Source organism: Denticeps clupeoides, chromosome 8, assembly GCF_900700375.1.
Source record: "Denticeps clupeoides chromosome 8, fDenClu1.1, whole genome shotgun sequence".
NCBI classification, from domain to species: Eukaryota; Metazoa; Chordata; class Actinopteri; order Clupeiformes; family Denticipitidae; genus Denticeps; species Denticeps clupeoides.
The window spans coordinates 12,534,454-12,548,834 of NC_041714.1; the positions used below are offsets into that span (position 1 = coordinate 12,534,454).

A 14,381-nucleotide genomic window follows, 5' to 3' on the forward strand; every position below is an offset into this window, starting at 1 on the left:
GTGATTATGAATATGAAATTTGTGACAAACACATTAACAAATACACACTGAAACAGAAGTACAGTATATTACTTGAAGGTCATCTAAACTGAACTGAAAATACAGATGATTTTGCGCAATGATTCTGAAATTCCATCTTTATGATTTTTTTGTGTTAAATTGAGTTGTGTTAAATATCTCCATAAAATCCTGTTCTAATCCCTTCTGTCTAATCCACCAAATAGAGCTGTTTTGGGGTGTATTTGTTGAAACACCAACTGTTAAAAATCGTGATGTGGCCTTTAGTGTCATCTTTCTACATAATTGTATTCTGTATTTCAAACCATCACCAGAAAATTTTAATGCGCTCACCTACTCAGACTCATACAATATTTACATCCATATACATTCCAGTTCTCTGCAGGATAAAGGCCAATATCATGCTGCATAGAGGTGGAGCATGCAGTTGCAAGTGCAAAATTTATTTATGATAAATTAAAAAATAACGGGATAATTTTTTCAAATAGACAGAATGCCCTCATAATACCCACATACACAAACACACAAAGACATTGTGACCTCAATATAAAGGGTAAATTATAAACTAAATATGATGATAACTAAGTAAAACCAACAAAGGTCTAAGAGCCTAGTGGTAAGACACTCACCTATGAACCACACGACCACAAAGTAACAGGTTTAAACCCTGCTTACTACCACTGTGTCCCTGAACAATACACTTTACCGTGAGTGTCTCTGGGGGGGACTGTCCCTGTAACTAGTCGCTCTGGATTCGTGCGATGGATAAATTTAGAGAAGAAAACATGGTGCTGAAAGTTCCAAGATGACAGCAATCATAAACAGAAATGAGGCTTACTTCAAGTTGTCTGTCTGTAATCTGCTACATTCTGCATCATGTTATGCTATATGAGATTACAGTTAAAATGTGTGTTTAAATAGGTTTTTCTTAAAATCCTAAATGTGGTACCAGTAATTGTCCTCAAAATATAGTATTAACAGTGGGTCATTGTCAATATTCAATGATATTCATGCTTAGAATTCCTGTGCAAACTTGATATTAAGTTACTAAGAAATAGATACACTCAGAATCACAATCTATATTTACATTACTTTCATAAAACATTAGTGCATTTTAATGCATTGCTATGTAATACTAAGTGTATGTTTTTCATTTTTAATGAACTTGCATAATTAGCAACAATTTCTATATACACTGAACAAAAATATAAATGCAACAGGTTTGTTTTTGCTCCAAGTTTTCATGAGCTGAACTCAAGACCTGAAACATTAGCTACATTCCCAAAAGACCCATTACTCTCAAATATTGTTCACAAATCTGGCTATATCTATGTTAGTGAGTACATAATCCATCCCACCTCACAGGTGTGGCATAGGCAGCATGAATATTGTACAGGTGTGCCTTAGACTGCCCACAATAAACTCTGAAACTCTGAAATCACACAGCACAATGCAACAGATGTCGAAACATTTGAGGAAGAATGTAAATGGCATATTGACTGCAGGAATGTCTATCAGACTGTCAGAAACCATCTCAAGGAAGCTCATCTACTCATATTGGTTAAGGAAATGCCCCATAATCAGAAGGTTGCCAGTTCAAATCCAAAAACGCCAAGGTACCACTGAGGCGCCACTGAGCAAAGCACCGTCCCCACACGCTGCTCCCTGGGTGCCTGTCATGGCTGCCCACTGCTCACAAAGGGTGATGGTTAAAAGCAGAGGACACATTTTGTTGTGTCACTGTGTGCTGTGCTGTGTTTCACAATGACAATCACTTCCCTTTTACTGCATGCTTATCGTTCCTCATTGTGGTCTGGACCTGACTGCAGGTCATCACTGTAACCGATTTGAGGGGGCAAATGCTCACATTTGATAGCGTCTGGCACGTTGGAGAGGTGTCCTGTTCATGGATCAGTCCCAGTTTTCACTCTTCAGGGCAGATGTGGGTGAGTGGTTTGCTGATGTGAACGTTGTGGATCTAACCCATGGTGGCAGTTATGGTATGGGCAGGCGTATGTTGTGGACAACGAACACAGATACATTTTACTGATGACATTTTGAATAATCCTAAGGCCCCTTGTTGTGTCATTCATCCACGACCATCACCTCATGTCGCAGCATGATAATGCATGGCCCCATATTGCAAGGGTCTGTAGACATTCCTGAAAACATCCCAGTTCATGCATGGCCAGCATTCTCATCGGACATTGCGCATGTTCGGGATGCTCTGGATCGACGTATATGACAGACCAACCTTCCGCATTCCATCAACTCTATGTGATGGAGATTTTTTGAACCTCATGAGGCAAATTGTGTCCACACCAGATACTGACTGGTTTTCTGACCCCCCCAGTAACTCCCTGTATAACGCAACAGTTTTTTGCTCCCATTTTTCATGAGCTGATCTCAAAGGTCAGAAACAAAAGAACAATTACTCTCAAATATTGTTCACAAATCTGTCTAAATCATTGAGAACATGGTTGTTGTTCAATAATAATTCTGCACTCCCTGTATATTTAACTATATATTTTTTATTTATTTCAGGGTTTGGCACTTTTTCTGATATGAGCAAGGTTGCATGCGTGAAAATATAATTTTTAAAGCCTGTAGATCTTTCCGCCTTTCATAACAGTCACTGAGTAGCCCTTGTTTTGCAACCGTTCAGCCTATTTTTGGAAGTGGCACTACAGGAATGTCATTGCTGATTTCCTGGATGAATGGGCTGAGAGTTGGGAGTTAAGAGACCTTACCTTACAGCATTGTCCATGCGTGAGACTGTGAGATAGGCTGCCAGGTTTGCTGTGTAGGAGGAGCAGACGATGAGCGTGAAGAGCCACCAGCTCCCCATGACAATCCTCAAAGCTACAGAGCCCATGATGGAGTCACCGCCTGCAACAGACAGAAGACAAAGTGTTTCTTCCTTCATCCTTCAAGCATGGAAGCAGTTCTCAGATTTGACCCACCCACCATCATTTTATGACTAGCCCTCTACTCTGTATCGTTATTTGCTTTTTTTTGGTCATAATGGCTAAAAAATCTCCCTTTTTTGCCAGTTCAGTGCGGTTGTGATATTCGTGTGCAGTGGTGACCTTTTTTCATCATCACTACTTTAGTATGTCCCACTGGCATTTCAGCTTTCAGCTTGTCATACATATCCATAGTCTGCCACATCAGCCTGAGTGGAAATGTCAATATACGAAACCCTTCTGTGGTGATCGAGCCATAAAATGTCATCTGAGAAAAAGAGGGGAAAAAACCCTCCCAGAGTTGTCATGTTGTGCTCACAATGGGCTCTGAGCTCCATTCAAGTCTCAGAGAGTGACTGGTAGAGGTCAAAGTTTAAGTGAGTTTCATGTATTTGACATGGCTGGCATCACTGACCTGCTAGAGTAGATGAACTTGCCTGTCCGCTTGAGTGTAAATGATTTCAGGAACTGACCATACATCTCAAATATAACAAAGATATCTATAACTCTAAAAAAATTACTGGTTTAGAATAACAGATCAACTGAACACAGTCATAATGAAATATAAGCACATATCAAAAAGCAAAATGCAGCAATTATGATGTAACATGATACATTATGCTCATCAGGATATACAGTATACTCTAATAAAGACCTTTAAGACTATTGTGATTATGTTGGTGATTATGACATCTTTATTGCTATTAATAATATTATACTATAGTAACTCTTAACTCTTGGTTATAGCACTACATCTGTTGCACGGAGAAGTTCCACTGCTAACATGGCCCTCATAGGAAGTGTTGCAGAAATGCTTTTCACCAACTGAAATGTTGCACAGTTTGCATCATGTCCCAAACTGTGAACAACATGCCAATCAGAGCACAGAGAAAAAATGGTACAGAAACTACAAAAGGACCGTAGGAGTGAGCCATAACAGCCCCCAGCCCCCCCAAGATAAACTGCTTTGTGTTTTAAAAGGCTGGGTGGGCGCAGAGCCAGACTCTGATACATCCAGCTGCGGGGGTCTGGCTGCTCGGTTGAAGCAGTCATTTATCCAAATCTCACATGTCTGGATCACAACCAGAAGTGCTCATATTCTGCCATTGAAAGGCACCTTTGGGGAGCTGCAGTCGACTGCATGCTATGCTCAGTCACTCAGCTTAAAAAATTCATACTGACATTAGAAGAACAGTTTCTTCATTTTAATTTATTAATTAAGATGTTATACCGCAAATCTCCAAAAGGAGACATTTCCTTTCTGAACATTTGACAGTGGGACTGTCAACATTGTTCAATTACATGATGTCACAAAAGCACTTGTCAATAGTCCCTGTAGATCGAAAAGATTTCTGTGTGGCAGTAATATGTCAGCAAAGAGAGGGTTGTGTTTCCACACCTTGGACAGACCCAGGAGACTCTGTATCACAGATTTTAGTCAGAACTTAACACCAGGTCATTACCCTTTCAAACACAGATCCAAGATTTTGCCTAAACTGTATGTGTTCCCTTTTGTAACACCTTCTCACCTTGCTGCATGAAAGCCCCATAAACAATCCAGATGGCACTCTGCAGGGACGTGGTGACGGATGTGTGCGTGTGGCTCCCAGGGGGATTTTGGGAAGGGACAGCCTGGACACGACGGAGCAGAAAGATCATGACCCCGACTACAGGGATGGCTGCAGCAATACAGGCCCACACGGCAAGGTCAAAGGGTGCCAGCAGTGAGAAAATGTTGAGTTTTTCTTCTGACTTCCTCATAAGTATTCCAACTGAGTAGTCCAAGTATCGCATGCTGAAGTCCACCACAGCCTCTCTCTCGGGGGTGATGGTAATTGCAGAGATGGCCAGGTCCGCCCTCTGAATTTGAATGATACAAAATAAGCACACATGACAAAAATGCTTGTATAATAATTAACTTGAAAATAATAATGATTAAAATTAACATGCTATATATTTGTATTTAGTGTCAAGCAGGCATGAGTTGTGGCTATGCAATAAGTAAGTGCAAAGCCTTGCCTTTCCAATGAGATCCCCAATCATTCCATTCCAGGAACCATTGGAAAGTGGGGAGCCATATTTTCCATCGGCTACGTGATAGATGTCATACTTGAAGCCCAGAATTTTGGCCAAAGCATCAAGAACATCAATGGAAAAGCCTTTGTAGCGTTTGGGCTGCCCAAGTATATTCTCTGCCACCATCACAAAGGGTTCCTCCTGAAACAAACAAAAAAAAAAACTATTGAACAATTGGTGTTTCAGACAATTATGTCTCTGTTGCTTAAACAATTCAATTTCTTCAACACAAAATGTAAAATGACCAGAAGCAAATAAAACTACCACTCTGAAGTAATACATAACATTTTATGCATCTAGAAATATCTACATTTTTACTAATTGGATTGGAAAAACTTTAACAGCACTACAGTTTATTCCTTATGAATGGCGGACAAGTATTAATAAATGAAGTTGCATGAAAATGAAAATATTATTTTCAGGGTGATAGAAACAGAGTAAGCAATTCTGTCTTTGGTTAATCTGAATGTAGTGTTTTCACCGGAACTACTGACCTGTATCTTCATGTGCACAGAGGCAGCAGATGATTCATCTGTCACAAATTACCAGGGCCAATGATGACAGCGAAGTGTCACGATAGAATTAGATGGGGACTAATAACCCTTTTATCCCTCCATTTAACTTAAAAAATAGCTTTTTTTGCCATTATAGGAGGTAAAGAGAGACAATTGAGAGCACTGAGGCATAATCCCAAAATTGTCATTTATCAGCCACGCGAACAGAAAAGTGTACAGTTCCACAGCAAGGGTGGCAAATCATGTTTAATCAGAACAGGCAAACCTACCAGAAGAGTGACCACTTTCATTGTAATACCATGCATGCCGCTCTCTACTCGACTCTCTCTCAGACTTCCATTCAGGCCTCGGGTTGAGTCCCACATCGCCAGCTGAGAAAGAGAGTAGGCGTGTGTTACAGGGTATAGGATATCCATTAATGCATCAAATACGTGTTCGTTAATGTCAGCAAACATTCATGAAGAGAACTGAGAAGAGACATGTTGGCCTGTGGGAATCCTACAAAATTCTCTCAGACTCGAATGTCTGAGTCATTGAGTAGGAGCAGGTGGATACACACATACAAGCTCTAGACCTTCCTGTGTCTAAGCAACAAAAGAGGAAGAATTGCAAATCGGGGTTTGTGGGCAAGAGCAGAATCCGGTGTGGGTGTGTGCGGTTTGGAAGAGCTCAAAGACTGTGTGGGTGCAGGAGAGGCTCCAAACAATTAGTCCTGTGCAGAGATCTACTCTTAGGTTTCATGATTTACAGCTTTCTTGACATGAAAGGTCAACAATTAATGGTATAAACCATAAACCAGCTTCACCTACTGCACTTACACTGAAAGTTCAAAGACTATATTATGCTTTTTTAGTGCCAATTTTAAAAAATTGAATATTCATGTTTAAGGGTAATGAGATCTCTTTAAACCCTCTCATTTGCAGTAAAGCTTTAGTGCATTTGTTCTCATAAATGGAATCCTGGTTTGTCACTTTAGTGGCTTAATGACACTATTCTGAATATAATGTGACTCCAAGGAATTATGGTGCAAATGACTAAAGTCCATAGGCTACTTGGCCTGCATGTCACAAAATTTTCCAAGATTGCTACATACAAAGCACTGCAGAGGCAAACAAATATATACAGTAAGTGGCAAAGTTTCTCATTTAATTTACAATCAAGGAACTTTATATTTAGATTCTTCTTAGACACCTTTTGCTTTGACAGCTTCGCACACTCTTTGCCTTCTCTCAGTCAGGCTCATGGGTTCGTCACCTGGAAAGTTTTTCCAACTGTATTGAAAAAGTTCCCAGAGATGCTAAGCACTCAGTACAATTCAGAACAAACCATCTCAGTTTTGGTTTAGGATGGCATGGCACTGCAGAATGCTGTGGAAGCCATGCTGTGATTTATGCCTTGGATGTTAAAAGTGTCATCAGCAAAGCCCAATACCATCAGACCTCCTCCTCCATGCTTCACATTGTGGAAACCACCTTTTCAAAGTCTCACAAAGACAGAGAACAGATTTCCATTGTTCTAACATTTCTTGCGTTGCTTATCTTGCAAACAACTTCTTATTATTATACTTGATCAGAAGTGGCAGGTATGCAACCATGAAGGCCTGATGCATGCAATGTCCCCTGAACAGCTGAAGTTCAGCTGTCTGCTAGATGACCTCTGTGATGCATTTATGTTCCAACCCTACCTCTTCACAACACAACTGCTGGTCTAAGAAGAGTAGAAATTTCCTCTTGAAAATGCACACTTGTTCATTTAAGACCACTCCATGTGACAAGCTCATTAGGCTGACTGAGAGAATGCAGAGACAGCAAAGCTGTCATCAAGGCAAAAGGTAGATGCTTTGAAGAATCAAAATGTAAAACATATTCTAGTTTAACACTTCTTGATTTTGTACATAATTGTTCCTTCATAGTTTTGAGGTTGTCAGTTTACTTACAATGTAAAATGTATATAGCCCATTTTCTGATCCATAACAGAAACAATATAAATAAAAGCAAAGGTGGCAAGAGAGAAAAAATATTTATAAAACAATATAAATAAAAGCAAAGGTGGCAAGAGAGAAAAAAATATATTATACATTTTTTATAATTATAAAAAATATGAGCTTCATACACAAAATCATAATTTTCTCTGAACAAAAATGCATTAATAGGGACAGACAGTAAACACAGAGACAAAGAGAGAGAGAGAGAGAGAGAGAGAGAGAGAGACAGAGAGGGCACAAAAAAAGTGAAAAAAAAAAAAATGCCGTCATCACCATAAAGCTATCAGGATATAATTGCTTATCAATTACTGCACTGCTGAAACACAAAGACACTGCGTGATGATGAATGTGTTGAAATGATTTGGACATTTGTAATTTACAGTCTCTCCAGAGCTCGGAAAAAAAGGTCACGACGACATGTGAAGTGGCCACCACGGCAATTGCACTGAGAGCCATCATAAGCAGAGGCTGTCCACTCCACAGTCCAATTACAAGCCCTAAAACCAAGGAAAAGCAGTCCAAATAAGACTCCTACCTGCTTTCTGTTTTTATTAAGTCTTATTTTTTTAAAAGTAAGCTGTTCATACTATATAAATAAACAAATAAGCAAATGGATTAATTAATTCATATATATTGGAACCAAATAATGATCTTGCTGTGTGCCTTAATACCGTTCAGAACTTGTTTAACTCTGAAAGGGACTGAGAACTATTTTGCTGGCAAATGATTCTCAACCCCAGCATGGATGAAATTGGATTTGCTCCTTTGTTGACACTGATAGTAACAGTGAGTCCACTGAGCAGGACATCCCGCTGCAACTGGTGTATCTTTTCATATAAGATTTGAGTTTGATTTATTTAAGGTTCTCCTTAAATCGTTTTTTTTTTTTTTCTGCTTTCACTTGCCTGAATCCATTCAGTGTAAGCATTTTATAAACGTTGTATTTTACTAGCAGTGGGACTGCGGTGCCAATATATTTTCTTTTTGCAAATAGGTCACCCTCATGTTACTCACACTTGATGTACCAAAATGTGGAATCAAATGTTGGATAACCATTGCGTTTCAGATTATAAACAACAGTGAAGAAAATGTTTATCATTTTATTCATCCTGTAATAACCCTACCGCAGTCCTACTAAACTAAGAGTACAACAGACAGCAGTTTAATCATTAGCACAGCAGTGAAACAATGTGGTCATCTTCTTTTGTATTCCTTTTTGCTCGCTTAAGTAACCTATACTTCAGGTGTTTATAGCCGCTTTAGCACCTCGTGGAGTAGAATGATACATCCATTTTTTTCTGCATTGTTAACTCCTTGTTCCGCTGTAAAATCTCCTGATTTTCCCCGCACCCAACCTGAGTAAGCATTTCTGAGGACTCTGAGCATTTGCGCTGCCAGCCCCTTTAATTGTCTTTCCCCATCCTAGTAAATTTTTAATCACGGAAGGCAGTCGGAAATAGAGGCAAAAAGCTGGATGATGGATGGATTTACAGGGGGAGATGGCTGTGGACGGAACAAAACATGAGCAGTCCCCTCAGGGCAATTCAAGTGACATCCCCTTTGTCCTTGGCAGAGTGCACTGACACTGCTCGCTGTGACCTCTGCAGTCATGACTCATTCTTCTTGTAGCACATATATCACACACCCACAGAAAATGTAACTCCCTAAAAACATTTCAGCTTCACATGATTAGACATCCTTATTACAACCCCTTAACTGTCTATGTGTTCCATGTAGTCATATCAGATCATTGAAAAAAATAATTATAAGCAGGGCCTGTGTATCATATTGATTCTTGGGGTTTTAAGGAGATAAGAGTCTTCATCTGCTGTGGTTGAATCTAGCTGTTTCGCTAATTGAACCCTCCTTTTCAGCTCACAGGTTTAAAAAGGGTTTCGATTTACATTTTTACACTTACGAGACATTTAACTACAATCAGTAGTTACAGGGACAGTCCCCCCAGAGCAACTTAGGGTTAAGTGTCTTGCTCAGGGACACAGTGGCAGTAAGTGGGATTTGAACCTGGGTCTTTTGGTTCATAGGCGAGTGTCTCACCCACTAGGCTACTACCATCACTTACAATCAGACGACTGGACCGATAAGTCAGAGTCAAATTCTGTATGATTCTGTTAAAGGTTAAGGCACTTTTACACCAAAAACACTTAATCACATGAGTGCATGGTTCTCCTTGTTTGTGCGGGGGATTAGGAGCCTTCATATATTAGACTAGACTTGCTGTGCATTGTGGATGTTTATTTGTTCATTCCTGTATGCTGCATGCCATTTATATTTTTTCCAGCAACTGTGCCCTAATATTCACCCATGTCGAGCACCTCATCCCTCCTTCACCCGCGTGGCATTGCACGGGCAAATCACATGTTACCAAGACATCATTCATTACTGCAAAATATGGGACTTCCTTACCATGGAGCTGAGATTCGCAACAAGTACCTAAAGCAACTTACAACGATCAGCACAAATTAGTGCAAGATCACAAACAAGCAAACCTTGAAGATGCATGTATTTTATCAGTTATTTTAGAAACCTTTTCAGTTTCACCAAAGTTATTCCTTCATGATTACATAAACAAATGTGCATGTCTACTTTGAACGATTGCAGTCATGTCAATACTATGATACCCAATGCAAGTAATAGTAAATTGATAAACACAAACAATGAACTGTGCTAAATAGTTGACAACATGTTTCAGCTTGAACAATAAGCTACAAATATAGAGCTAATGTTAAACAAATGAACACTTTCAATTGCATTTAACATTTAATAGGCTACATTTATGAAACACAATTTCACAGTTGTCAAGGTATTTTAAACAGTGATGGTTGTTTTGCTACTAATATTTTCTACATTTAGTATGTGTGTTGCACAAATTTCCGGCAGTGAAGTGATCGGCATTGTTATGCACAGCAAGCCCAGCGCACAGTTCTCTGCATTTAGACCATCACCTTGTGAGCAGTGTGTGGAGACTTCAGTGCCACCTTGGCAGTTCGGAATTTAAACCCGCAACCTTGTGATTACAAAATATATTTGAGCATAAAGACTGTCCTGACTGCTTTAAAACTTTGAAAGGAGACTTTTCTAGAAAATTCATATTTGAAAAATAATATTGTATTTTGTAGACTGGAGGCTGACTTTGTTTTTTTATCTTTCCACTGCCAATCTTCAATCTGTATTAAACATAATGTATATAATATTTACAGGACATGGTTCAGCAGAAGTTGAATAATTTAGATCCATTGATGGAAAAGATAAATTCTACGAATCTTTCACAATACTGGTACACTAAGGTCTCACGGTGCTTTTTCATTCCCAGAGCAGGTCTTCGTCAACAAAAGCAAAGTGAGAGAGAATAAAAGATCAAAACGGTAAAGAGTGAGAGAACACCTACCGTGTCTTTGGGCTATTTTAAGATTTCAGCTGAGACGCAACTCTGAGGAGGAATGATACCTTATGAAATGCTGTGAGTATATCTCTTGTGAACGAAATGGGGGTTTGTGCTCTTTGCGGGAAAAAAAAGTTTATGGCATGTTTGTTTTTGTGTGAATGTGAGTGGCAGCACCAGCATTAATAATTCAAGCTGTACAAACAACATGTGGGTTGTTTATCAGTTATTCCACCCATTTTATTACATGAGACACATGAGACTGGCCTTTCATCCATCCATCCAGCCATGCCCTGGAGAAGTGTTAGTCCAATATGGGGTGAACACACACAAACACACACATTCACTGTCTGCTTGGATGTAGGCTCGTAAAAATGTAATCTCTGCCTGGTTATTTCAAATATGCAAGTGAAGTGATTGTCATTGTGAAACAGAACACAGCACATGATGACACCACGAAACAAGTCCTCGGCTTTTATCCCATCACCTTGGTGAGCAGTGGGCAGCCATGACAGGCGCTCGGGACCTTGCTCATGGGACCTCAGTTTCACCTTGCCGGTTGGGGATTCGATCCGGCAACCTTCTGATTACAGGCCCGCTTCCATAACCACTAGGTCACCACTATCTCTTTAGTTGCTTACTTAAATAGTGAAGAGAAAGTGAAGTGATTGTCATTGTGATACACTACACAGCACACGGTGACACAACAAAATGTGTCCTCTGCTTCTAACCATCACCCTTGGTGAGCAGTGGGCAGCCATGAGAGGCAGGAGCAGCATGTGGTGACGGTGCTCTGCTCAGTGCGTTCGAACCAACAACCTTCTGATTACGAGGCCGCTTCCTTAACCGCTAGGCCACCACCGCCCCAGAAATCAAACATGGAATCAGAGTTTATGAACAATTATAAAAGTAATACAAATGAATTAAAAAGTAGTTCAATGTCATACAAAAAATGCTAATTGATGCAGTTTCCCTCATGTAAGTTTCACTTCTCAATCTCAAACCATGCTCTAACTGTCACGACTACGGACTTACGGGGGAAGGAAGCGCAGAGGTCTGACATGCTGGGAAGGGGTTTTATTATAACAAACAATAAACACAAATAAAGATGGGCGCGGTGGCCGAAAACAGTTTAACATAAATCACGAACTGAAACAAACCCGTAGGCGTGTGGCGATTGCCAGAACTCAAAACACATAAAACAAAACTAGGTCAAGTTCGTGCAGCGAGTTCACGAAAATGCCAGCGACCCCGAACGGGCGGGAACTTCCGGCATTTATGGGGCGTCAGAATTGGATTCCGGTGTGGAGGCCAGCTGCAGGCAATCCTGACAGAGCCCCCCCTCCAAGGGCTACGTCCTCGGAGCCCCAACAGTACCATCAGTGGAGGCGGCGGGGCGGACGGCGGCAACCACAGGGCTCCTGCCCTGCTGTATCCTCCCCTTGGAGGACCGGGTCCCTCGGGCTGGCTCCCCGGCGTGGTCAGGCGTGGCGGCCCCGGTCCCTCGGGCTGGCTCCCCGGCGTGGTCAGGCGTGGCGGCCCCGGTCCCTCGGGCTGGCTCCCCGGCGTGGTCAGGCGTGGCGGCCCCGGTGCCTCGGGCTGGCTCCCCGGCGTGGTCAGGCGTGGCGGCCCCGGTCCCTCGGCCTGGCTCCCCGGCGTGGTCAGGCGTGGCGGCCCCGGTGCCTCGGCCTGGCTAACGGCGTGGTCAGGCAGTGGCGGCCCGGTGCCTCGGCCTGGCTCCCCGGCGTGGTCCCGCTTGGCGGCCCCCGGACCCTCGGCCTTGGCTCCCCGGCGTGGTCCCGCTTGGCGGCCCCGGACCCTCGGCCTGGCTCCCCGGCGTGGTCCCGCTTGGCGGCCCCCGGACCCTCGGCATGGCTCCCCGGCGTGGTCCCGCTTGGCGGGCCCCGGACCCTCGGCCTGGCTCCCCGGCGTGGTCCCGCTGGCGGCCCCGGACCTTCGGCCTGGCTCCCCCTGCGTGGTCCCGCATGGCGGCCCCGGACCCTCGGCCTGGCTCCCCGGCGTGGTCCCGCATGGCGGCCCCGGACTCCCGTACCTGCACACAATAATCAGGGCCGATCCATCTGGGTACGTGTGGGCCCTGTCTCCACATGTCCCCTCTGACACGTCTTGTGTCACCCCCTGCACCGCGCAGGGAGATTGTCCAGAGCCTCCGGCGACTGTTCCAGGCACCCCAGGCTGGTGCCTTCTGGGACTATGCAGCCCCTCTCGCTGCACGGCCCTGGTGCCAAGGGGGGGGCATTGCCAGACCATCCGGCTAGCCCCTTCTGCGTCCGTTGGGACAAGCAGGCCCTCTTCCTGTCTGTCCCAGCTGGGTCCTCATGCCTACCCGGGGGCTCTATGGCGCTCCACCCCTCTGGAGGCAGACGCAGGCCCATGCCTGGCCCGCCCTCCTCACTGGCTACCGGAGGACCCAGCTCCATCGCTTCCCCACCTCCCCTCCCCTCAGGAGGAGTCCCCAACCCGAACTGCACCCCCCCAAAAAATTCTTTGGGGGAGCACCCCCCCCGGCTGGACTTAGGGGTACCTTGGGGCTCGTCCACCTCGCCTTGGACCGGTGCAGTCAGGTTGGGAACTCCCTCCCTGGGGTTCGGCTCTGCTGCTGGGTCACCATCTGGTGGACACAAAGAGGGGAAGTGGGGGCGACATACGGACACATATGCCACGCACACACACACAGACAGAGACAGACAGAAGAGAGGGTCGTCTAGTTCCCTCTCTGAGCACTCCGGGACCTCCTCAGGGGGCACAGCCAGGATCTCGGGAGGCGCGACCTTCTCGTCGCCCGCCAGTGCTTGGTCTTCTTGCCCCGGATCCTGACTGGCGCTGGATGTGGTGGAGGGGCAGAGTTCGATCCCTGGCTCAGGCTCTGGCCGATCAAACTCCGCCCTCAGTCTCTGCTGGAAGTCCCGAAAACTGCTGTCTGTCTCTCCCTGCTGCCAGAGGGCTGCGCTCCAGCCCCATGCTGACCCAAGCAGACACGAGAGGATGGTGGTGGTCTTATCAGTGTCTGCTGCCCCACTGAAGGGTCCCGGGACAATTGGGCTGTCCCACATGGGGCTGGGCACGTCGCTGGAGATGGTGGTAGGTGTGTGGTGTGGAGGGGGGTGGACGTCTTCTCCAGCAGGTGTGGGCGCTGGTGCTGCGCTGCCATTTCGCTGGGGAACGTCCGGGCAGAGGGAAGGCGGGTCGGCGACTGGAGCAGGAATGGAGGATTCCCTGCGAGGCAGTCCCGGCAGCGCAGTTGCTGGCTGGCGACCTCCCGTCGCCCTCTTCCACCAGCTTTCCTCACACTGCTGGGAGGGACGTGGGTTTCCACGGACCTCGTGACGATCCTGGATGGGCGCGATGGGCGGAGCCATCCCGGCACCGACTGCCCAAACGGCGTCATCCTGGTCGTCGTC

The 14,381-nt window shown here is 44.3% G+C and overlaps 1 protein-coding gene across 2 annotated transcripts in view; it reads right to left on the reverse strand.

The window, feature by feature from the left end:
- The window catches only part of grid1a (glutamate receptor, ionotropic, delta 1a), a 211,424-nt gene that overhangs the window by 17,157 nt on the left and 179,886 nt on the right, over nucleotides 1-14,381 (reverse strand). For both annotated transcript variants that reach the window (XM_028989988.1, XM_028989987.1), the window contains exons 9-12: nucleotides 5,845-5,946; nucleotides 5,004-5,201; nucleotides 4,514-4,844; nucleotides 2,769-2,907 (exon numbers count right to left, since the gene is read on the reverse strand). In XM_028989988.1, coding sequence (XP_028845821.1) covers nucleotides 2,769-2,907; nucleotides 4,514-4,844; nucleotides 5,004-5,201; nucleotides 5,845-5,946 — 770 coding nt within the window. The remainder of the gene's footprint in view (nucleotides 1-2,768; nucleotides 2,908-4,513; nucleotides 4,845-5,003; nucleotides 5,202-5,844; nucleotides 5,947-14,381) is intronic.